The 25,811-nt window shown below is 42.2% G+C and overlaps 1 protein-coding gene across 11 annotated transcripts in view; it reads right to left on the reverse strand.

Moving 5' to 3' along the window:
* Window positions 1-25,811, reverse strand: part of kiaa0825 (KIAA0825 ortholog) — a 120,430-nt gene that overhangs the window by 44,883 nt on the left and 49,736 nt on the right. For 10 of the 11 annotated variants that reach the window (XM_042420836.1, XM_042420832.1, XM_042420830.1 and 7 more), the window contains 3 exons: window positions 25,460-25,604; window positions 22,999-23,154; window positions 21,343-21,437 (listed from right to left, as the gene is read on the reverse strand). In XM_042420836.1, coding sequence (XP_042276770.1) covers window positions 21,343-21,437; window positions 22,999-23,154; window positions 25,460-25,604 — 396 coding nt within the window. Of the gene's footprint in view, window positions 1-19,935; window positions 20,038-21,342; window positions 21,438-22,998; window positions 23,155-25,459; window positions 25,605-25,811 lie in introns of those variants that run through there. The other variant, XM_042420837.1, reaches the window with a different exon arrangement.

Raw genomic sequence — 25,811 nt, forward strand, 5'->3', positions numbered from 1 at the left:
TAGAATGACAGAATAAAAGATGGAAAATGGAGATGGAATTTGTTGGTGTCTATTGTGTTTTGTCCAAACGAAATTACAGAGGACCAGGTATTTCTTACACCTCACTTAAACTTAAAAACTAACCAAGATAATCCACATAAAGCATAAGTGGAGTATTGCTATAACCTGTGAACTGCTGTGATAAGTGCACACATGCACACACACACACACGTCTAACCCTAACCCTTACCCTAACCTTAACATAACCCTAAACTAACCTTAACTTTAAACCAAGTCTTCACTCTAAAATTAATGACTTGCTTTCAGTCCCTATAATGGAGGCAAGTCCCCACAACATGACTGTGTAAACAGATTTACGTCCCCACAACATGAGGAATACAAGAACCACACACACACACACACACACACGCACACACACACACACACACACCACATCCACAGTAAACATAAAAAAAGCCGGAGGCAGCTTGCAAAAATGAAGTAACAAAGCTAAGCAGGAATGGCAGTTTTCTTGGTGTCTGTTTAGACTTATAGTAATTGCTGCATGTCTGTCATTGCCGACGCAGGCGAAGAAAATGTCTTCCTCAGCTGCTCCCCTGCCTGTTTTGTTCACTGCACTTGTGTAAAGTGGGAGAAAATAAGTGTCATTCAATGAATGCAGCTATTCTTCCCATGACAGCTTCATATCTGCGAGTTGGGGGGAGGCCACCCCAAAATTCTCCTTTCTGCTGGTAACGCCTTTGACAGGGTGTTAAAAAAAAGGCCCCACCTCTTTGTCCAAGCATGGGTAAGCAAACACACATATATTGATGTGCATACACACCTACGTCCCACTCTAATAAGTTTTTACACACCCACTCAACAATGCACAAGGACTAACATTCACACACACACACACACACAAGCGCACAGAGCAAGCAGTGAAGGGTGTCTGTGCTGAGTGAATGGATGCCCTTTTTAACCCTGCTCAGCAAGGGTCCCTGTGTTAATACAGCTGATCAGATGGCTGAAAGAGAGACACACAGAGAGAGAGAGACAGAGACAGAGATGCGGCTTGAAGAGTCGAGAGCAGAGTAGAAGAACTTCCCTATATTCTTACAACTATACCTGTCCATCTGTCTGACCCTGTCTCACAGTTTCTCTCAAGCTCCTTCACCCTCACTTTCATATGCAGCAGGCAAATGGGTCAGTTGCTATGGTAACAACTGAGAGGCCAGGGATCTTCTAGTCTATTAAGAAAAGTGGGGGAAGTTGTCACCCTCCCACCCACCCCACACACACTCATTCAGTTGAACAGTGTAGGGAAAAAGAGTGAGATGGGCTGTACCGGGTGGAGTGGGATGCATACAGAGGCAAATTTAAGTTTCAGTCAAACTAAAAATTTGCTGGTTTGAAAAACTGTAATGCAACATAATGTCTTCATACAAGGCCAGGGCAGAGTTGGTGATGACAGTGCTGATGAGTGTGAGCACAACAAGAAAATCAGACCAGGAATAGGACGTTTGGTGAATCTGTGTTAAGGTTTATAGGATTTACAGCCTTACTTTGTGTTTTTAAGGTGACACAATTGACATATTTTTGTATTTGGGTTGTACCCGCAGTTTAACAGTGTAAACTAATTGGAAGAAAATGTCCATGGTACATTCTCTGTATACAATCAATGTTTGGAAATTGTTCATTGCATAATCCTAACGACTGCGACCTTTTGACCTCTCCAGGAGCCTATAGCCCACCTGACCACTATGCTTTCCTGAACTGCAGAGATAGCCCCGCTGATGGTGCACTCCCTTGAATATTTCAATAATCAATGAAATATTAATAAGCTGCACCGAGATGATGAGTAGAGGAAGTAGGGGACGGGGGTGGAGTGAACGAGTGATAGAGGGAAGGACTGTGCTATACGAGGAACACAAACCGAGAGAGAGGTGGAGGAGAGAATTCTTGTGAGTTTTTTCCATCGGTCCACAAAGTGTGGTAATCTTTTTCACTGCAGACTGAAGAAAATTCTCCACAACAACAACAAAAAAAAAGACAAACATCCATACCCCATTATTAATACAAACGGAATAGTTAATAGCAATCTATGAAGACTAATAAGCAAGACATTTGTTCAGCTTTGTTCACTGAGGCAGGGCCTGCCAAATCAAAACTGGGGAGCAGTCATGACTGGTCTCTGATATTACCTGAGATTATTGTATATTGTATAAAGCTTAGTGGCAGAAAGAGAGAGAGAGAAGGAGATAGAGACAGAGAGACCCCTGCGGCTCACACCCTGACGTGTATGTTACGCTCTATTAAATTAGCATGAGTCCAATATTAAAATAATAACATTTACCTCCACAATAAATGCGTTGGGTTCCAAAATCAATACCTCTACCCTATAATGCCAAAGTATCATTACAAATAATAAGAGCAAAGTTGTTGCATTATATTGAGCATTAGATTAAAAAAAACTGAGAAGGGCATGCACATATTATAGATTAAATAATTTCATTTCAAATGTCACAGGTTCCTATAAGAGTTAATAGAGTTACATTGTTAATGTGATTGTTTTTTGTTTGTTTGTTTGTTTGTTTTTTGGGTAGAGGGCAAAGAAAGCAAGAGGTAATAATGATAATGATAACAGAGAAAAGAAAAAACATTCTTACACCAGTATGTGCTCTCCATATTTATACGCATTACACAACTTTCTTCAGGGACGAAGAACCTTTTGAGGAATTCAGTTTCCCAACCTGTGTTTCCACCGGAGGGGCCAGGATCTAAATTAAGTTCCAGGGATATTGTTTTACCCCCCAAAAAATCTGCCCCTGCTTGGGGGGAAGCAGTTTTCAAAAGTACAGGAAGTTTGGGAGTGCAATTTGCAGGGATGACCGTTTCTGATTGGTCAAGCACAAATACCTTGTACACAACTTGTATACTTGTGTACTCGTGTAGGGCTTTATTCAAGGAAGCACTTTAAGTCACTAAAGGACTCATATCACTCAGCATCCACAAAGCAAACCCATTAGTGTACCCTCCAGAAAAACTACTCCACGCATCAAATCAAGGAGAAAAAATCATTGATTGAGGCACGCACATTAATTAGTGAAATAAAAAGGACCTAAATGTTGGAGTGGAGTGATGATTGTATCATCTTTGAGTTGATAGAGTTGAGTCTAAAGGTGAGAACAGAATGATAGGGAACTATACAGCTGGATTGTGAAGGTCCCTGTCATGCTGTCTATGGCCTTATTGGATGAGCCACTCTCAAGGTACTCAGTCTCTATTCAGAACATGAATCAATGGCTCCTGATTAGATTTCGGGGGGTTACTATGCTGTTTTTGTTTGTTGTGACATCTTTCCTCGCTTTGTGAGGTCTCTGTGCTCCTGCCTGACAAAGGCACCACCTCCTCCGATGGAGGAAGAGAGAAATGGGGAGACAGGAACTGGGGGAGGGGGATCACTGAGAGGGACCGTCAAGGCTGTTTCTTGTCGTTCCTTGTTGTGTTGCGTTCCGCCGTGCTGTCGTGTGCAAGTGTAAATGTAAGAATTTGTGTTTTCATGTATCAATCTTAGTGTTTTTTTTTGACCATGTGAAGGCATAAAGCATTTGCAGTCATGGAGCGCAATTTGTTAAATATGTATCAGCAGTGTGCGCATGTGTGTCTGGTCTCAAACAAAATCTGATTTATTTTTCTCTCTATGTCTATTCCTGGATGTTCCTGCTAATATTAGTCCCTATTTTGTAACTGCCCTTCCATTCTATTCGGCAGAGGAATAGGGAAATGAAAAAAGAACATGACGGAAAAAGGAAGAACATTTGCAAGTGATGAAGGCTCCCAAGTTTCCAAGTGTTCATTAGACTAGAAAATGCAGGTCAGAATGACATTCTTTCTCATGTTCGATGGCCACTTCAAATAGCGAAAGTCCAAACTGGAAACAGCCCACCACATGCCTAACTCTTTCCCTGTATGAGTCACGTGATTTTTGCTCAGTACACACCATATTGCAAAATCCTCAGTAGAAGAAATGTGTCGTGGGGAACGTTTACCAGAAGCTGTTATATATCCCACTGCATTCCAGCCAAGCCAAGGCCGAGCCTCACAGCTATCACAAGTAAACTGCCTATGTGATAAGGGGCTGAAAGAATCCGATAAGCTCTAAATCTAAACAGGGCCAAAGCATCTGCCTTAATAATAAATGTGCCATGCTAAAAGGTTACTTGAACTGCCGAATTCAAATTTAATTGAGGCTGTGTGTTGAATAATTAATCTTTTTCCCAGAGAACACAAGGCGCACTGGACAAGCCAATGCTGAGAGCCCAGAGAGGCGGAGAGGAGGAGAAGAGGAGAGGAAGAGAAACAGGCAAAGATGGAGGGAACACAGCGAGGAGTGTGCGCCAGCCCACGCCACGATCCCATGAACCCTGCCAGAGCGCGACCCACTATACAACACAGTCAGAGCATGATGTCATCCGCCACATCATCACCCTGGTAACCAGCCTTCGTGTGTGTGTTTGTGTGAAGACGGGAATAAAGAAATCAACCTTTCAACAACTGAACCCAAATAGGAGAGTGAGAAAAAGAGCAAAGGAAGGAATCAAAGCTTTCGCGGCGAGAAAAAAAGAGCATCATGAGATGATAGTTGGGATTTTTGTTGTTATTATTGTTGTTGTTGGGGTACAAAGCAAATATAAAGAGAAGCGTTTAACATCTGTCTTTAATGTTTGTATCAGTTTTACTCCCTCTCATTCTTCTCCTCCTTCTTCTGTAGGTATTTCAGTTGGAGGCGTCTCCTTAGATCTGTGCCTTTTAATGCTGACTGCCGCAAATCTTTTGAGGCCGACTACAAAAGCAAGCTGGCAGTAAACTTTTCCCCCTGAAGGAGAAAAAGAGGAGTGCTGTTTGGGATCGCTCCACTCTAGGGAATCTCCTCCCCGACACGGGCTGATCTGAAGACGCCATTGCCCCTCCTTTGCCCCGACTGGCCCCCGAACACACACACACCTGCAATAGCAAAAGAAGCTTGTGCGTGTTTGGCACGGCCACATGTCGACTGATTTAGTTTTCTCCATGCACATGAATAAGTAAGGGGGCTTTTATGTATCATTGTTGCATGTTTATGATGTGCCTTGCTGCCTGCAGTACACCACATTTCATATGTAAACATGATATTGTGCATAATCATAGTCGTTTTATTGCAACGGTGCTGTCAGGTTGCACTGCCTGTCTGCCCTAGCAGCAGATGCAGAAGCAGCAGTCCTGGTCTTCTAGGTTTTTTTTCCCCCCCTCTCTCACTCTCTCTCGTCCTCCTATCAGCCCTCTCTGGGTATAAGGCAGCTCCCCTCCATTGTTGATCTGACTCTGGGCTCTACATTGCTGAGGTGGCGGATTGTGGCGAAGAGATGCCTCTGTCAGGAACGTGCTTATCCTCTCGCTCTAGCCACCCTCTTATACATAAAATATCAAACATCTGAGGGACAATATGCTGACCTGCTGTGACCTCCACACATGCGTCCGCACACAAAAGGGACACACACACGCATGCAGACGCACACGCTGGAAAACAGAGACACACACACACACACACACACACACACACACGCGTGCACAGATGAATGCTGGCATACAGTGACACACACACAAAAAACGCTCAGAGAGCTCAAGTCGGCTCACATCCCCCACTCGTACGTGCCTTGACTTTTTTCCATCACCACCGCATCCCTCAGATGATGTATTTGCGACATCTGGCGGTGCTCGCTATATTCATGGGTACCGAGATACCATGTGGGTAGGAGGGAGAGAGAGAGCGAGAGAGAGAGAGGAGAGAAAAAGAACCGTGGTTGCCTGGGATGGCAGAGCGACTGAGGGAAAACAAGGGGAAAAAAAGAGCAGGGTAGAGCGAGGGAAAGGACCCCTAATCAGGGGGACATAGACGGACGGATTCATTGGCAAATATACTATGAGTTGCGCGCCGTAAAGCCGCAAGCACCTCGAGTTCCATAGCAAAAGGCTTGGGTACCCCCTAGTGGGCGCCCAGCGGCAATCTGGCCCTTTTGGCGATGGTGGGGTGTGGGGGTGCTGCGTTGGGCTGCCATGAATCCATAGGGGTCAGAGGTCAGCCTTCTTGAGTTGCAGTGACATCATGACAATGGGACACTTCTAGAGCCTCAGAAACACAAGCTGATCTATTCTGCTAAGGCTAAGGCACCAGGCCCCTCTTTTCCCACACATTCACACCCTCTGCCAGACAGGGAGTGAGGGAGTGAGAGAGAGCAGAGGGGTGAATGTGTAGGCCTCACCCCCAGAACCCCCACCCCTCACCCCATTTTTCTTTCTTTCTCTCCCTCTTTCTTTCAGGGGCTAGATTAAAAGAGATGGCTTAATTCTGTCTAATTATCCACCCTTACCCTCTCCCTGCTTCTCCCCCTCTTTTTTTCTCTGCCTCTCCCCATATCTCAGTGTGTGGATACTAATTAGCTGATGTGAATTGTATCTACTATACAAATAGACTGGGCAATTATGTGAAAAAATTATATTCCTGCCTTTTAAAACATTACACATTTGTACCACCAGTACTTGTTTTCTTTTCCCACTGAGGTAGTACAGAAATAATCCAGCAGTGTAACTGTCTTTGCAGTGGACCAATCAACACTATGATACCATGAGTGATGATATTCATCACACATTATCAAATTGCTCAGATAATTGCAACACATAAGGGGAAAGCCTGGTGTAAATGCCTGAAACACTGAACGGCACTGTCGACTAAACCTACAGCATTACTACAATCTCAACATTAGAATACATTTGATTCATTCATTCAGTCTAACTGTATTAGCTCAACAATAAACAATACATTTTCACCCACACGTTCATTTGCTTTATGTAATAATAGTGCAATCTCTGTGTGTGCATATGTTTGTATGTAAGTGTGCGCGTGTGCATGCACGTTACATAAGCAGAAATCACATTAATGAGATCATACACTGGTGTTGAAAGTGCTAATTAGTTGCTGGGCTGAGGGTGAGGAAACTAGGCGAGGATCCTAGTGACTTCAACCATTGTTTCCTAATCCCCTCCACACATTCATAATTCATTCCATCATGGACAGCAATAATACAGCGGCGCTCGTTTTGTCTCTTTTTCTTTCTCTCTGGTTGGGGAAATTATGATTTTCTTTTCTTTTTTTCTTCTCTTTTTCCTTCTTGCTGTGAGGTTTCACTGCGATCATAATAAAATGTGCGAGTGAGGGATGTTCGCCTCGGGACCCAGCTGTCGGGCCACTTTGACAGCTTCATTTGTGGTGTCGCTCTTTGATCCTTCCTGTCACTGATATCCAACGCCACTGAACATACATTTGCCCCCCAACCCAAATAAATAAATAAGTAGTGAACTGTGCAGTGTACAGCCAAGTGAGGCGAGGTTTTCAAGCTAGTTGGCTGTTTGCTACATCTGCTGTGAACTGGCTCGCCTCCACCCTCTTTGCTCTCCCTCCACTGCTGCGATTCACCGACACCCCCAGGGCTGATCCCTTTGTAAATGCTCTCTGACACACACCCACCCACCAACATACATACACACACACACACACACACACACACACACACACACACACACACACACACACAAACAAACGCACATCAACGCACTCACAACCCTGTACAGAAATAACAGCAGAATCACTTCCAACAGTAACTCCCTTTGCATACAGTGTATATTCCCAAAGTGCACCATTATTGCATGGAAGAGAATAAGAAAGAGAGGCGTTGTTAAGATATGAAGACAGAGGTGCAACACTAAACAACAGACAGAAAAATACAAATGCACCTGGTACAAGGTAAGAGTAAGGTTGTGATACAGAGAAAAAAAAGATAGCAGGAGGGAAAGCCGGAGGGGGACTGATTATGATCGGAGCTGTCAGGTCTGAGATGCTGAGATGACAGAGATATCAGCCATATCTGCTCTCAGTGATACAGATACAGAGAGACAGATATCAGCCCACACTGGCCTCCCACAGCATGGACGCAACCTCCTAAATAGGAAGTGATGAGCCAACAGTATTTATTGCTTTATGTTACTGTGTGTCAAATGACACACTTATGCACTTGTAACCTACATGTTTACGCTTTGTCAACTTCATGCTTAATGAGTTAATGAGAAATTTTGCATGACTAACCAAATTTTGAACATTTTAAAATCCACATTTACACCAATAATATTCAAATATTAAAATACAAAAGTTCTCAAGCCCGGTCACACAGTCACAGTGATGGATAACAATTAATTACAGTGCAACCCTATAACATCTCCTGTAGTCGTGGTTATGCCTTCCCCATTCTTAGTAGACAATGACCTGGCCTTACCCTGGTACAATTACAGGTAAGAACGCACTTCTGATGATGCTTGTCTTATCAAACCTACAATAATTACAATGAATACAACGCTAACACAAGAAGAATACAAGAGACATGGAACAGCAGACCATCTTGTAAAACTTTTGCTACTGACTATCCCTTTGGTTCACTGATGTTTGTTTTCTGATGTGAAAGACTGTGAACCAAATTTGTCGAGCCAGTCTTGTGAACTCAAATGTCGCTGCTGCAGCATGCTACCAAAAATGCCTCACTCATCATTTCATTTGCACTTGACTGCTAGTATATGGGTGCTTGAAAAATAATGCAGTGCATTTTTTTTAAACATTGTTACTGGTATCACTGTAGATACCAATTAATCAAAAATATCCAGATATCACAGTAATAATTACACCACACTGACGATAGACTACCAGATACCCTGCATCATAAATTCATAAAGTAAGCAAATATTTCTATCCATTTTGCAATTGCCTTGCCTTTTTTAGTATTCTAAGTGGTATAGTCTTAGAATACTAAGACTATACCACATGCACTAAGATAGATATGAACATAGTGTACATGTAGGAGAACCTCCTTGAAACGCCTATACTGTTGGCAGGCTTTGAGATTACCGCAGGCATTTTGACCTCTCCACCAGCCATGTGGGCATCAAAACTACAGACCCCACAGATACCCTTGGAGGAGGTGGGTAGGCCTTCCAAGAAAGAACAAGAAAAAAGGGAAGGAGGGAGATGGTAGTGGGCCCAACTTTTTCTCTGTGTTTTTTTGATAAAGCATCTTAGGATGAGAGTGTACGTATGAGCATGATTACAAGAAAAGAAATAGAAAAGACGAGAGCAGGAAGGGACTCACCTTGAGAGAAAGTGAGAGTGAGGGTGGAAGTGTGTATGTGTGGATGGTCTCGAGCCACCTTCCAACTTCCACTCTTTTGTAAGGTGTATGTTAAGTACTGTATAGAGAGCCATGGAGGGCTGTATGGAGAGCGTTGGTGGAAGCTCACCTTGAGAGGAAGAGCTAGAGGGAGGGTAAAACCTCCAACACCCAGATGAGACTGTGTAATAAGCACAGAATGGACAGATACCAGTAAGGTTAATATGAAGGACAGTGGAAACAGAAAGGCCACAGAGTGATGCTAACCTTGAGAACAGTGAGGGGCAGAGGGAAGGTCTACCACATGGTGATAAGAAGGGCTCTTTTAAAGAGCTGGAGAAGGAACACTCAGACAGGAGGGCTAGGCAGGCTGACTGATTGCAAGGTACAGTCCAAGGGTCACACTCTGACTCAGTGAGGGTAGGGATACTGGGCACATATGCATACACACACAAACCAGGCTCACAAAACCCACCAATTCACACAAAAACACCAACTTGTCCATTCACACACAAACACACACACACACACAAACACTCTATACCCCCCTGACCAGCTCTTCATCATTACAAGTTAAACTCAAGATGAAGAGAAGACAGATTACAAAACAGATGGAGTGATAGGAGGCCAGATAGGAAGAGACAGGACAGGGAGCCTCGACAGTAATCTAAATGTCCTTTCCTATGATTGTCATTGGCATTCTTATAGACTGGCATGTAGCAGTACAATATGTCAAATAATACCACTCTCCGTTCAGTCTGCTGTAAAGGGTAGAGCAGTTTCCATAATGTCATAAGAAAAAAAAAACAACATCTAAAAAAGATGCTTCCAGCAAGCCAGGTCCTGCATCTTAAGAATCCATCAAGATCACTAAATGTCTCCAGTGGCAAATTCAATCAAACAGACTGTTCTTAACAGTCATGACAGAGAAAAGATACAAAACAAAGATGTTTTTTTAAAGAAAATGAAGGAGAGAAAGAATTGATTCCTGCAAAGGCAATTCACCCCAGAAGAAAAATTCCAGCGCTTTGCCTTTATGTTTCAATTTTTTCTTTCGCTCCTTCCCTTTTTCTTTGTCTTCTGTCAAAAACAACTTGGGCTAACATCGCAAGCTGTCACATCAAGGCCATCCCCTGCATCTTACAAAAGGGACAATTCTGCAGTTGGATGGAGCGGCAAAGCTCCCAGACACCCAACCATCGTTTACACACGAGGTGTAAAGACTGGGGGGAAAAAAAAGGCTTTTTCTATTTGAACCAGAGTTTGTGCCCTGAGGACAAACCCATTATAGCACAGTGAAGGAGGTTTTCCATGCAATAACTTAACAAACAGATATGGATGAATGCTCAGAGTGGTAGGAGATCTAAATTCCAACATTTTAAGCTATTTAAAAACAATGTCAGGATTTTAAGCGCTGAGGTTTTTTCCTCCCTAATGATGACTGCATCATGACATCATCATTATCTTTCCTTACAGTACAGCACAAAAAAATGCATTAATTGCTTCCTAACTAACTTTGAATATAGTTACAATGTAGCTGCAACATGATCACAACCCAATGCTATAACAAAGTCTTTCATCATGTCTGAGTGGACACACACACACACACACACACACACACACACACACACATAAACATACAAAACACACACAAAACACACACAACACACACGCAAACACACACACACTTTCAACATCAGCAAATGCTTTCAACCATCAACATCATAGAAGCCAGATAAGTGTGCCCCCTCTTTGCAACAACCACTGGGGAGGTGAGAGGCCTTGTAGTCAACATGCTGAAAGACTACTCAATGATCAAAGACTCAGAAAAACATGACCCATGATGGTTTCTCTGAGAAGATAGGAGAGAGCCAGAGCAGGTAAAAGGAGAAAAAGTTGAAAGAAACAGAGTAAAAAGCTGCAAAGGTGGGGGAAACGGATAGCAGGAGGCAAGGAGAAAGGGAGAGTGCAAACACACACTTGCCATTTGCCACAGATTGGCAGCCTACTTGGTCATCACATTTACAGTATATGCTGATCTTGCTTGCTTAGACTATTATTAGAGTTTGGGTATACATTTAAATTAGGCTTTTAATTTACAATAACTGGTAATTTTTTAGGAAATGTGCTTTTCCACTCCACTTATCAGTTCTTGAAAATGAAATATGGATCTTCTTTGCTTCCACCTACATCAGAGTTTACACACTTGTCAATGCATTATTTTAATATTTAAAATATAGTTGGCTGGAGATGCTGTAGCATTTAAAAGGCTTGCTTCACAGAATAGAGTAGTGATACAGGGAAATGGGTGATAATTATATCATGCAAGGGAGGAAGTCTGCATGATCCCAAATAATTTACTGTAGCATGTGTAAGACTACAATGGTTTTTTATTATCTTCCTTGTCTTATATGTTATTGTTCCAGTATTAGGGGAAGAAACTCCAGTAAAAGCCACTGTAAAACAGCAACATTTAACTTGAGCAATGATAAGACAGAGCAGGGTAAGGCAAGGAATATTATTACTACTGCCATAGCTGAGGGAGAGAGGAGAGGAGAGGAGAGGAGAGGAGAGGAGAGGAGAGGTTGAGTCCAGCTGGAGTGTTCGCTCCAGCTGTCTATAGATTTGTCAAGACAAGTGTCAAGACAAGTGCACCTCTGTGCTTACCTGTAATGGCACAGGGGCAGGAGGGCGGGACAGGCTATTTCAATTCAGCGAAAGTGTGTCTGAGTAGGTCTAAGTGTTAGAGTGTACATGTGATTGCGTGTGTGTATTCGAGACAAGAGAAAGAAAGATAGAAAGAGAGTGATGAAGAAAGGCAAAGAAAAAGAGGAAACAAGTGTAGAGGGAGCTCATGAACAAAAGGTAGAGGCACAGAGTACAAAGATGACCGCATTAGAATATGAATCCAGGGCCTCGAGCACTCTTGGCACTTAAAGAACCCCTAAAGTCAAGTGTCAACTATTATGTGCCATCAGTGGCGACACAGGGTCACAGATCAGGACGGATGAGGTCAGCAATGGTGCTCACCCTCTCTCTCAACATGCACCATTAAACAGTCCCACAGTGTGCAAAAAGGACTAGCTGTGATTTGGGTGGAAAATGGGCTTTGCAGTGACAGGAACATCTATCCAGCCTTTTACACAGGAGTTGGGATTTCCTTGTATAGGAGAAACACCATCTATGATATTCAATTATGTGAACAGAGTCAATATTTGCATAGACACATTCAGCTAATGATGTGATATTTTACATAATAAGTGACACGTACATTAAAGGCTGTAACATTCACAGATGTACCTCATTTCCTCCGTTTAACTATCAAACAGGTACAAATACAACACACAGGCAACATGCTGAATGTATAAAATGCTTCAGTTGTTTGCTGTTAAACCAGCTCTGTAATTACCTGAAGGATGTTTTAATTGTTGCATGTTCTACTCTTAATATTAGTCAACGCTTTAGCGGCTCTCCAGGTGAGATTGATTGGATAAATCAGTCGGAATTATGGGAAAACAGGAGGCCTGCCAATCAGCAATGTGCAAGTGAGTGTGTATTTTTAGTGTGTGTGTGGCTGGGAACGTGCCAGGGCATGAGCACATGTACATGTTTGTTGGGATGTGTGCGTGCAAGTGTGTGTGTGTGTGTGTGTGTGTGTGTGTGTGTGTGTGTGTGTGTGTGTGTGTGTGTGAAAGTATATAAGGCTGACAGCTGGGCCTGTTCAAAAGGCTTACCGAGCATTCTGCCTGTTTGGGAAGCAACAAGCACAGTCTATCTGAACGGGGATCTAAAACCTGTGTAAACAGCATAGTACAACGCATGTAAACAGCCACTGAGTAAACATACTATCATTCACATACCAGCGCAGAGGCAGCTCTGATACACTGTATTATACACATGTAGTGTAGTAAAAAAAAAACTTTCACATCATAACTGTATTGGTCATAGGTCAAAAAGAGAGAGAGAGACTAATACTCTATTTCAGTAGCAGAACTGGGTAGGAAACATGAGAGAGACAATGTCAGTGTGTGTGTGTGTATGCATGTGCATGTTCATGTGTTATTGTGTGTTTGCTAGTGCACAGAGTTAGTGTGAGTGTGTGTTGGTACTATATTGGATGTGGGGTTTGTCAATGTGTGTGTATCTGATGCCAGTGTGTGTACATGAGTATGACGCTGCACTGTGTGCATGTGTGTGTGTGTATGTGTGTAAACATGTGTGTCAGTCCATCAGCATGTCGGCGTCACAGCCCTTCACTAAGTCCCAGATTAACAGTGACAGGCAGAGATCCCTCTAATTATCTCTTCCTGGACCACATGCAAATGGCAGAGCTGAGCGGAGAGCAGCCATTGGCTGGGGCAGCCTGGGCGCCGCCGACGGGCTAATGAGCCTGGCGACAGGATACAACCTCATGATGTACCACCAAAACAAACCCTCACCGTCACACAGGCTCACACAGGAGCACACACACACACACACACACACACACACACACACACACACACATATATTAAGTTTTAGGGGTTTAGTTTATGCTCTCTTCCAGAGTTTCTTACACTGAATGAGTATGGAGTATTTTTGGCTTCTGCCAGTTATAAAATTAGACTCTCACTTTACTATATGGGGATGGTATCTCTCATGCTAAAATGGTGTCCTAGCACACCCATAAGCAAATTATGCATGTACTGTATGTGTTAAACCACTATACCTAATACAATCATTAGCAATATTAATGCTACCACAATTACTGTTGGACTGATATGAGTGCAGTTCTTCTTGACTGCTGTATTGACACTGTAAACTAAAATTTTATTATTAGTTTTTCAATTTAACATTGAGTTTTACAGAAAAATCCTTCAATGCACTCATGAAAAAGTTCTACATTTGCTGCCTGGTAAAAGCCTAACTCAGTGTCACTCCAGGGTCTGAATAAAGATGGCACATGGAGTAGAATATTTAGAGAAAAGAAGACAAATACAATGATGGACTGGAACAGACGGTCACAGTCTGGCTCTTGACAATGGACTGCTGCAGTCAGCTAAAAAGTCAACTCAGTAAATCAGCAGGAAACATGGCAACAGCGTCAAACAGTCCTCCATATCTTGAACTGGGTCCCAGTCCATCTAAACTGGTTGACAAAACTGGTTCCAGGGGCAAAATATGGAATTATTTTGCTGACAGAGCTGACAAAAACAAATACCCAGTGGACATTCTACAATCTCTGAACAAAAGTTGTTACAAAGCTCCCAAAATCAGGTGTGGTAACAAAATATTTGCAGTTAACAAGTGTGATAACTTGGCAAAGTATAATGACCACTGTACTAGGATGTTATCATATCATGTTTGTGTGCACCTCGGTATTGTAGTAACACTGAATTTGTTATATATTTCATTTAAAATAATATATATAATTTGATTATATTACTACTGTACTGTACCACTGTCAATGCAAGACTACAGTTTCACTCAAGTAATCTGGCATGGCTCAATTGGCATTTTATTGAGACATGTTATTTCAAGTAGGATGTACAAGAGATGATAGACAGATCTCTCACTTATTTACTTAAACACCAACATGAACTCTTCTATTACATGACAAATACACAATTTCTCTGGGCTGTCATTGATCTTTGCTTTTGATTTTCACCCTGACAAAAACATGGCGGTGGTTTGAAAAGAAAAGTGTTAAATGGGTGCTGAATCATGGCTCATTTTATATTTATAAAATCTGCTCAAAAGGTTTGTGAGCTTGCAAGATGCAGTGGTGTCATCCTCAAAATTCAGGCATTTTAACAACAGAAATTCATTTCCTCCACTATTATCCATACTGAAGACAGAAACATAGCTTCCTCCTGCTGTGTGGAACACTGTCTTTATATTTGTACCATCAAACACCCCAGTGTATTTGAGGAGCCTTGGGACTTGCCATTTTTAATCAGGAACGGGTGGCTTTGTCTTGTCCCTGTTCCAGCCAGCATTTCTATCCATCCTTGGAGGGCTTTGCAGTAGATTAAGTGGCATTTTCATTTAGCTCTGATGTTACCGAGTCTCTCCAACTATTTATCCATCCAAGGTTGGAAGTTGGAACAATCGCAGAGGTTGCTATTTATGTTATGAAAGTATCCAAAATCACAATATTTATGGGAGGAAATTTAAAGATGTCACATGAAAGTGCTGAAAGTTCACAATACACAGGGGATGACCAGGTAATCCTGTTGAGAGGCTTGTCGTATGGCATAATCACTATGCAGCGACAATTCTGTCAGTGAATAGTGATATTATTGTAACTATTGTTAACAATTGTAACCAATTCAAACGCCTTGGGAGTGCAGATTGAAGCAGTAAAATGGTTGGAATGTGTTATATGATATAATAACCAGATGGGGATCGTTTCATTTTCACATGACTACATGACGGAGGCATGTGTATTGTACCCCTAAATACACTGTACAGTCAAAATGGCACATAAAATATTCTGACTATATGAGAAAAACGCACTACGCCAGCTGGCTGAATTATATCTTCACCTGTGTATCGTATTCATTTTTTAAACTTAACACAAATTTGTTGCCACTTTATCAACATTCATAGTTTGAATGAATTAGGATTTATTTAATTTACAAGAGAATGTGGACAGTTGGATTTGAGGACAATATGTTGTTTAACTGTACTGTACCACAAAGTACAGTCTGCTGTAACCACAGACAACAGAGCAATGTACAGTAATGACTGATGTCTCATGTCTCTAGAATGGTTTGACCATGACCACTCTCTGAGAAGATAGATTTGCCTCGACCCTCCAGCTCGTTTTTAGAGGGACAAGACAAATATTTCAGATGTATCACACCGAGGCATCACGCTGGAGGTGAGAGAAGGAGAGTAAGGGGAGACTGGGAGATAAATACAACAGTGGCGAGAGAGAGAGAGCAGGGGAGAGAGGAAAAGTGCGGCCTGCCTGCCTGCCTGGCTGACAGTTGACTCTGTTGGATGTGACTTTCACAGTCTGCTGGCGGTTTGTGTGGAAGCTATCACATCTGTGACTGGCCGTTTGATTAATGAGCCTCTCAGCTTGTCTGTGCAGTTTGAGGAGGGGCCACGGCCTTATCCCAGGCATCACTGATTTATTCGCCTTTGGAGCAAACCTCCAAATATCACACATACTGAAATATAAGAGTGAACATTCACACACATGCAGGCAGACACATGTACGCCCTCCATGATATGCATACAGTATACAAGTTGGTGCAGTGCAGATATGTATGCACTAAGGCAGGCATGGAAACAGATTCATGCGCACAAGCTCGTCCCTCTCTCCGACACCTGCTTACGGCTAATGAAAACCTCAATGTGTCAGTGCTGTCCAAGGCTAGCAAAGACAAAACACACCATGTATAACCAAGCAGACAAAAGATGTATTCTGTCTCCACCAACACAAACTCCCATCCCTAGCTGTCAGTCAGCAGAGGGTCACACACAAGGGGATCAACGAGAGAAGAAAGAAGCCCTTCCTCAATGACACATCACACTCTCCTGATTTTCAAAAGTGACAAGTCTTTTGAATTTCTGGCCTCGCAAGATGGAGAGCCTGATGATGGCTTGAGAGCGTTTCTTCTTGTTTCTTTGGCAGCGACAGCCATGAAATGTCACTCTGGCTAACCTTGAAGCTCTTTTCTCCTGTGTTTTTTTTTAATGCTTTCAAGACTAGGGCAACCAACTGCTCAAAATGGTATGGTAGCATCACCCTTTAAGTCAGATAAATGAATCCAAACATACTTCCATGTACATAAATGTGAATTAGTGTGCGCATACCCTCACACAGGCATGCACATGTGCTCACACACAAATACACAGCCCCACCAACCACTGGCACACACTCCCTCATTCCCTGAAGCGTAAAGTAAGACCATTAATCCAGACACACTGAGATCCAGCTTCTCCCCAGGTTGATCAGCGTCCGTGGAGGAAGACGAACATTCTGACATATTTGTTTTTATTTTATTCCCTGAGAAAAAGGCCCACCATATGGCAGCACCCAGGAACAGATGGCGATTGCCCACTTTCTGAAAGCACAAGCGTCTATCGCCGCAATTTAAGGAGCCGCTCAAGCAAGAGAATGCCACAGACTGGCATTTTTCCACAAACTGCTATTGTTATAGACCTAAGGGGTAAAAGCAACAATGAGACAATGCAGAAGAAATGCTTTAGTGTTCAGTAGTTACAGTGAAGCTTACGTTATTATGCTACCAAATCTATGGGTCAATGCTGCTAGTACTCTCTTACTGTCAATGTGCAGAATAAAATGGTGAAGATGAGTGCTTTCTCAGGATATTAGCTGTGAAAATAGCAAAGGCCAAAATATACTGAACTTTAAAGACACTGTTGGCCAATGTATGAAAATAATCTTTGTACTATCCAATGCATTTTTAGGAAACGGGACCCAGAGCAGTGGGTGAGTTTTGTTGATGTAAGTATGAATGTCCTTGGATGATATTAGGTGCTTGTGATGGAGTAGAAGAGCTGCCCTGTGACACATGAAACTTCATCTCTCATTCTTGGCTACCCCTTATCAAACAGGTCAGGGGACCTTCTCTGACTTAGCCACACACAAGCAAACTGGCTAAAAAAGTCACCTTGGCAGATGACAGTTAAATTGTGACTCTAGTTTCCAGCAATATCCCATACTTTTCTCAAAGATTTGTTGTATTTTCCTTGGATGAAAAAGAAAAATGACATAAAAGACTACAGTTCATAAAGGCCTTGTAACACACAAGAAGGGCCAGCATTGCTGCCATTAATTCAAACCTACAAAGGAGTTGTGTTGCTTTTGACTGTTTCCTACCAAAGTATGCTGTGACAGTTATAAGTGTTCACTAAAGAAAATAGGATTTCAAAGGTGACCAAGGACAAAGCAGACGAGTTATCCATTTATCATTAGTTGAAGAGAAACTATTCACTATCAGTTGAATCACTTAGTCCTTTAACTCAATGCCTCTACAACAAAGAGTGGCTCATCACTTGAAGCCAAAGATTGAGGCAATATGGACACATTTCAATCGGTAGATCATGATAATAAACATGAACTCTTGGTGCACAATTTGTTCAAGGTGAAACGTCAAGTGCATATTTAAACTAGGCATGTAATGTCATTCATTTTAGCATTTTAAAAGGGAACTCAGCTTAAAAGCTGCTAGAGACTCATGATGAAGGGAATGAGTGAATATACATCAGAAGGCTTGATATAAGTCTATGAAATTTACTGTAGTCCTACCGAGGTCTGCCTATGAACCTTGAATGTATGACTGACTGTATCATGTGTTGTTTCTGCAGCATACCTGATTCATAAGTCAAGTGTCTATCACTATCTGTAATATAGTCTAAATGACTAGATTTAAGAATAGAAAGAGTTGATGGAAGTGTAAAGATGTAGTTATGAAAAGAAATGTGGGAATTCAGAGCAAAAATGCTAGTTAAAGTTAACTCCCAGAAGCTTCCAAGGATTTACAGAATTTAATTTTGTATAGAATCTGCTAATGTGGGTAAAGCTAGGTTGGTAGCCTCGGTCTGGCATTTAGCTATCAGCAAACTAGTCAACCAGTTATTCTCCCAGTCAGTCCATCATCCATTTATCAATCCTTTTTCTTTTGATTAGTCAGCCACAATACCATTCAGAACATTATTAATTCATCTAAGTTATTCCACTAAGCATCACTTACATACATTGTACCAACCAGTCAGTAAGTAACCAAGTCAGCACACCTGTTAGCTACCCATTTAGTCAGAAAACAAGTGGGCTAAAAAGTTAGTCCACCCACAATTCATCTATCTATCCATTCAAACAGCCAGCCTACCAGGAAGCCAGGTCGACCAGTCAGCCAGTCAACCCTGGGGGTCCTAGGGTAGTATTAATCAGTCTGGTTTCTGCTGAAAAGCTCAATCTACAGATGATGGATGAGCCATCGTGCTGAGGGAACTGAAGTGACAGGTGACAAAGAAGGACACACACACCTGTATAAATCCACTCTCCCTCCTGTCTGGCCCCGATGCTACACCGTCAAGGTAGCAGGGTGAAAGTGTATGTGTGTGTGTGTGTGTGTTTATGTGAGTGCAGGCGCAAGTGTCTCAGCATGTGTCCTGCTCTGCTAATGAAGTCATCTGAACAGTGATTTAACAGCCCTGGTATAAAGGCCTACTGCCCTTAACTCATAGCCGTGCTCCATTAGAATGTGATATAAACCCTAGGCACAATAACTGTCCTGCCACTGTAACAATATATAGCAGGCCAATGGACCACACTGCTAACTCACACAGTCCAGGGAGTGAAAAAATTATTGGCTGTGTACAGGGAGGGGAAGTCATTCAAGGAGACTAAAAATACAGAACATCACAAGGTCACAGTAACAGGTGTTTTTGTACAATATGAGACAGTGTCATTACAATGAATATTGTCAAGTGTGTAAGATTATATCCTGTGGTTTGTCCAGCAACTGGAGGTAGTAAAAGAGTAATTGTTGTGACGCCTTGGTGAAAACAGCCGAGGGCACTTCAGTCTGCACTTATGCAGAAAGCATTATTCTTATCTGCACTAACAAATGGATCAGTGGATCTGACATTAGTGCGCTTATCCTGTGAATGGCCTTCTATAGCTTGAGAGATATTTTTGAGTCTGAGATGGATGCGAGAAAAACTTTGACAGCTTACATGTCGCCAGCCGTGAAACTAACTTCCTGCTCTGTGACAGCGTCTCAGGCAGAACCAAAGCCATTCACCAAATCCTCCATGAAATCTGCTCCTCTGGCCCAACAAAGAGAGGCTAATCAGGCAAATGACAGAATCTCAGACATTTTGATACTGTGAGATTAGGGTGAATTATATAACCTTTACCCCCTCCCACTCCCATCCTCCCTCATATTTTTTTGGTGCCCTGTCAGTATTGACTGCTCTCTTTCTCTCTCTTTATGTCACTCACACTCTCAAACTGCAAGTCCAATCTCTTTTTTCTCTCTCTCTCTCTCCTCCTATGTGACTTCATATCCACTTCATTCAGCTTCTATTCATGAATGCCCCAACATTAATTTGGTTCGGTCAAGCAATGACAGCATCTGTTTTAACATGCAACAAAGCAGCATATAAGGGGGGAAAGAATGGAGTGCGCGTGTACTGTATGTGTGTGTGGGAAGGGGGGGGTAGAGGCATGAGGGCGACAAAGCTCGTCACAGCACAGCATAGAGCTGCGTACTTCACCCTTATTAGACCTGTGTCCTTGGCAGATGCAGAGCTTGCCCTTTGTTAGAAAGGTGTGTGTGTGTTACAATGGCGGTGATTTAGAATGGATTGGGCGTAGGCGTGGAGACAAGGTGCAGTAGCCCCATGGCTCCCTGATAGCTGGCAGCGTGACAGCTGTGAATGGAGAACAGGGAACAGCCTGAAGTATTGCCATCTAATATGTGTCACATACCTGCATAAATATTTATGCCCGTTGCAGAGCAGAACAGGAGAGGGGGGGGGGGGTGGGACATGATCGGTGGACTTGGGTGAAAAACTCTTCAATCAGGTGACACCAAGATCTGAGCTAGCTGCCCTTTTTCCATCCCTAACTACTTATTTGTCTTGTTAGGAGAGTGGGCATACCTCAATTACCAAAATCTGCAAACATTTCCAGTTGTCAGTCGCATACATGCATGTGCATCCACAACGAAAGGAATCCATGATTCACCACACGCAGCATATTATAGTACTCCAATATCCTTTTTCCAAAGAGTTCTTTCCACAGCTCAGCCTGGAAGCCACAAGAGCCCATGGCCTTTGAACAAGTGGTAGTTTGAACCTCTGATGAAGAGCAGCTAGGCTATATGATCCCCAATGACTGAAGCTTATGCCAAACTTTTGTCAAAAGGGAATTTGGGGGTGGAAGGAACGTTTCTTTAGAAGTCCCAAGTAAGCACCTCATTTTGTACAGGTAAAGACACAACTGATGCATCACATGCCTCTGTGGAATGGGGCTTTTATTTCATGAAACGACAAAAAACACCTGTGAGGAGCAAATTAAAAACATAAAAAGACACACCCCGTGGTCAATCAACATGTGTATATGTAACAAGTGAAATTACTGTTTTACCTGTTAGCCAGCAGAGTTTTGAAGGTGACCTGACTCATGCCCTGAAAGGCTGGCAGCAGCCTTGGCCAGTCCCATGCCCAGTCAACCACAGCACTCTGTTGATGTATGAGGATAGCGTATTGTTAGTTATTAATCAGGGTTAATACCATCAGTGCATTACCGCTCCAGCTGGGACCCACTAACAAAGGAGGAGGGGGATCCCCAGCGCAGGCCACCAACACCAGGCGATCAATCATGTCCGCACAAGAAGGTTTTTATTCCAATAAGACAGCAATTAATTTATAAATCCATTTGGGGGGATGTAGCCATCATTTATAGAAAGATAAATCAATTTTGGGAGGTAGTCGTTACTCTTCTGACTGCTCTGCTTTTTTCTCTCCATCTTCAATGGCACCCCGCCAACCCCCCCCCCTCTCTCTATCTCTTACTCTCTCTCTCTTGCTCTCTCTTTTTTGCCTAAACACACACACACATTCACACACACACACACACACACACACACACAGAGAGAGAGAGAGAGAGAAAAACACACTTGGCACTAGCACCATATTGGGAAAGCAAATAAAAATCAGATTGCTTTGATTGCCAAAATGTCACTCTTAACTCCAGGCTGAGTTTTATTGACAAAAGGAGGAGAACTCAACTCGTTCCCTCCATCCACCCATTCCCCCTCTGCTCCTTCCTCATAGGTGATTGATGGATGTAACTTTTTTTTCTCCTCCCTCCATCTTATTTGACAAACAACACAGGCACCTGAAGCGGAGAAGGCATTTTAATCATTCTCTTAATAAGGTGTTTCTATGCAAAGCTATGCAGCCTCCTGTGATAAGCCGAAAACAGGCCAAGTCTTAGGATTAAAACGTGTCTGTTTTTGAAAAACAATAGCGTCAACGCAGCTACATTACAAGGGATCACAAATGTATAAATACATTTAATCCATGTTAAAAAGTAGAAAGACACACACAAGCCTGTCTTGAGGAAATACTAGCCTTTGTTGTTTGTTTTGTGTGATATCAGCAGTATTTCCCCTGATAGTAGGAGGGAAATGAGGGAGTAGCTGACAGCTTTCACATTGAACTAAAACTACCTGTAGCTACAGATATCTCCTTTAAGGAGGAAAAAAAAATCTGACAATTAAGTGAACATCCTGGTGGCACTCTTGGGGATAAGTTTGGGGTAAGAGGGTATACGGTTCAAAGCCCCAAAGAAGCGCACTTTAAGACTGCACTCTCCTTTAACATAACTCATTTTTTATAAAAAGGAACATTTCTCTCATCTTTTCACCTTTTCAGCATTCTTTTCTTCCTGCCAGCCTAACTCCTGCTTGGAAAAGGCAGCGACCTATGGAGAATAGGGAAGCTGAGCCCCAGAAAGACCTGACAACTTCAGAGATTGCCACAGTATCCAGTTCACTAGAGACTCAAACAGCTCCTAACCTTCAACATTACGCTTCTGGCCTTAGGAGAAAGTAAAATGACACGACCTTGCGCAACACAAGTACACCTACACAGTGAAAAGTTTAAAGACATAAAGAAGCACCAAAGAATCTCTACAATATTTCAGATATTTCATAGAGCTAAAATAAAAACTAAATTAATTTTTGCTCCCAAAATAAACCGTGATGATAACCTAAAAATATCACCTCACTTGACTAACCTGATCCAGCTTCTTTTTGCCAATATGCTCAAATTGGTGGAGCGGGTTGAAACAGGTAGTGCCCACATGACCATTAAAGCCAAGGTCAAAGTTCACCAAGTGAGGAGGATCATCGGGTGAGTCTGTTTCTCCACTCAGTTTAGACATCAGCAGTTCCTATATCCAAGACAGAAGGGGAGAGAGGATAGAAACACAGGAGAGACAGAAAGGAGCAAGGTTTAAAAAAATCCATATCATGACTGACAGAAAATATTCTGTAAAGAAAAAAGTTGACACTAAGACCAACAGAGGGAGGCGAAAAAGTTATGTACAAGTAAACTAAACTTCCCCAAACTGAAAGAGCAACAGAGTATACAGTACCCTAGGACATTCAGCATACAGTATATTGACATTTACAACATTTTTTGCTATTGTAATATTTATTTTTCACCTGCAATAATGATAATGACGATTTTTTCTTCAGTGACTTCCAGTTTGACTGACTATTCACAAGAGTAGAAATTAATCAGAGCTGTTGTTGGTGTCCTGCAAGATGTACAGTATAAAGTAATGAATGTGTGTATGTCTCGATGTGTGTGTGTGTGTGTGTGTGTGTGTGTGTGTGTGTGTGTGTGTGTGTGTGTGTGTGTACATGGGCATCCTGTTGTGAATTCACTATATTCCCATCCGTCAGTTTGACATGGCCTCCGAACCGCCTCTCCCTCCACCTCACCACCAGCCCCGTCTGCCCCTGACCTGCATGTTCTTGCCTCGACCTTGGGTGAGTAGAGATACTTGAGCTGAGCGGAGGGTAACTCAGAGGCTACTTGGGAATCCCATTCATATTCTATCAAATTGCTACGCAGACTTATGGCTATTTATGGATTCCATCAACAGCAGTGTAATGTATAGGGTGCTTATGTTTGTGTTATTCCACTGTGTGTCCTCATAGACAGTCTACAGGACACAGCTTCTCCTAGCTCTTATTACACCCTATTACTATACTTATACCTATACTACTATATATATATATATATATATATATATATATATATATATATATATATAGTTTGGGGTTGTTTATTGCAGATTGGATGTTTAACCACACGTGCCATCATAGAGTTTGTCAGCCTATTGGTGGGCATAATGTATAAATATGTGTGTGTTTTCCATTTTTAAAACATTTTGACCTGACAAAGATCAAAGTAGGATTGAAACATTGTCATCATTAAACGTTTGTGGCTTGGAGTAAGTGTGGAGGTGTTACTTTTTTCATTAATGCCGTCTTCTAATAGCCTCGCATCTACACGATATGTGTATAATTACTCTCCGTCAACTTGTTAGTACTGTCAATATCATTTTTATTATTGTTATGAGTTGCTATTATTTTTTTCGTTTTGAATGCATTTTATTTGTGATTGCATTCTGCAACAGCAACAGATAATTAAACTTTATGCTACAGTACTTAAGGATTAGTCTGTTGATATGTTTTTTTTTTAACTTCAACAAATCCCATGAAAAGACTAAAACCAACAATAACTGATGTTACTAAGAAGTATTGTTTGTGTAGACAAAGCCTAATAGAGTACAGCTTATTTGTCTCTGCCGTAGACCACCATTCGAGACGTTCTTAAATATATACATCTTCAGTAGGAACTAATGGGCTTGAGGCTCAGTACCACAGACAGGCTGAAGAAGATGGTAAATGTATAGAGACAGACTAAAGCACAACAGTGCTTTTGGTCTTTTCATGGAATTAGTTGACAGTAGCAAAAATACAGAATATCACCAGCATTATCCTGTAATTGGTTTTCTCCCAGATCGGAAGAGCCACTGTGGAAAGGCGCAGCCTCTATATGGAGCATGTGATACAATATAGCATATATTGTTTTTTTGGTTGGCTTTTAAAAAAAGGAAAAGCCTACCCGAAGAGGTGTTTTGGAATTCGAGTTGCCAAAAAAATTCTCTTAATAAGGTAACTACTTTTTAACTATGTACTTTTTACTTACTTTCAAGAGTCCAATCCTACTAGAGGGCATGTTTTACCATCTGCTTGAGGAAAAATATCACTAAACTCTGTACATACACAACATATAACATCTACATTTTGATTTACTTGAATTAACTTAGGCACTTTCTTGGGAACTGCTACTTTTTATTTTGTTTAACTTTTTTTCTCTGAAGTGAATTCTGATTTTTTTTAAAAAAGAATCACTGCTCTTTCTCACTCTGATCTCCCCGTAAGAGCTCTATACTGAATGTGGTAACTCCATGTGGCTCCCTCTCCTCCACATGTGGTGAGTGTATAACACAGGAAATCACTGTAGGTTTGCACCCTTGAGGTCACCTGAACAACAGAAGATCAGAACAAGCAGACATCGCACAGGCAGCAGCCCTCTTCCCTCTGTCTCCCCCTCCTGAACAGCCTGCGGCCTCAGGCCAGCAGCCACCTAATTGCTGGGGAGAGGGAGTGCTTCCCTACCTCATTGCCTTGGATGATGTGATAGATCTGCCTCAGGTAGTCCCTGCCACCTGCTTTGTGGCAGACCTCCAGCAGCATCAGGCCTATTTTCTGCTCAGTCAGTTCAGCTGCAGCGACTCCACTCTCCCTTCCTCGCTCAAATACGCTGAGAGAGAAACAGAGACGGGAAGAGGAGGAGACGAAGAGGAGAGAAATCACAAAGTCAGAAAAAACACAGAGTGGGGCAAAGAGAAAGGGGAGAAAACGGAAAGAGGGAGGGTGAGCTTGTATCTGCATACCACCTCTGGCTAAGGAAGTATTTTCTAGTTTAGAGAGGAATTTGGGATAAAATTTAGAATTTGCTATACAGAAG

This window comes from Thunnus maccoyii, chromosome 9 (genome assembly GCF_910596095.1).
Source record: "Thunnus maccoyii chromosome 9, fThuMac1.1, whole genome shotgun sequence".
In the NCBI taxonomy this organism is placed as follows: domain Eukaryota; kingdom Metazoa; phylum Chordata; class Actinopteri; order Scombriformes; family Scombridae; genus Thunnus; species Thunnus maccoyii.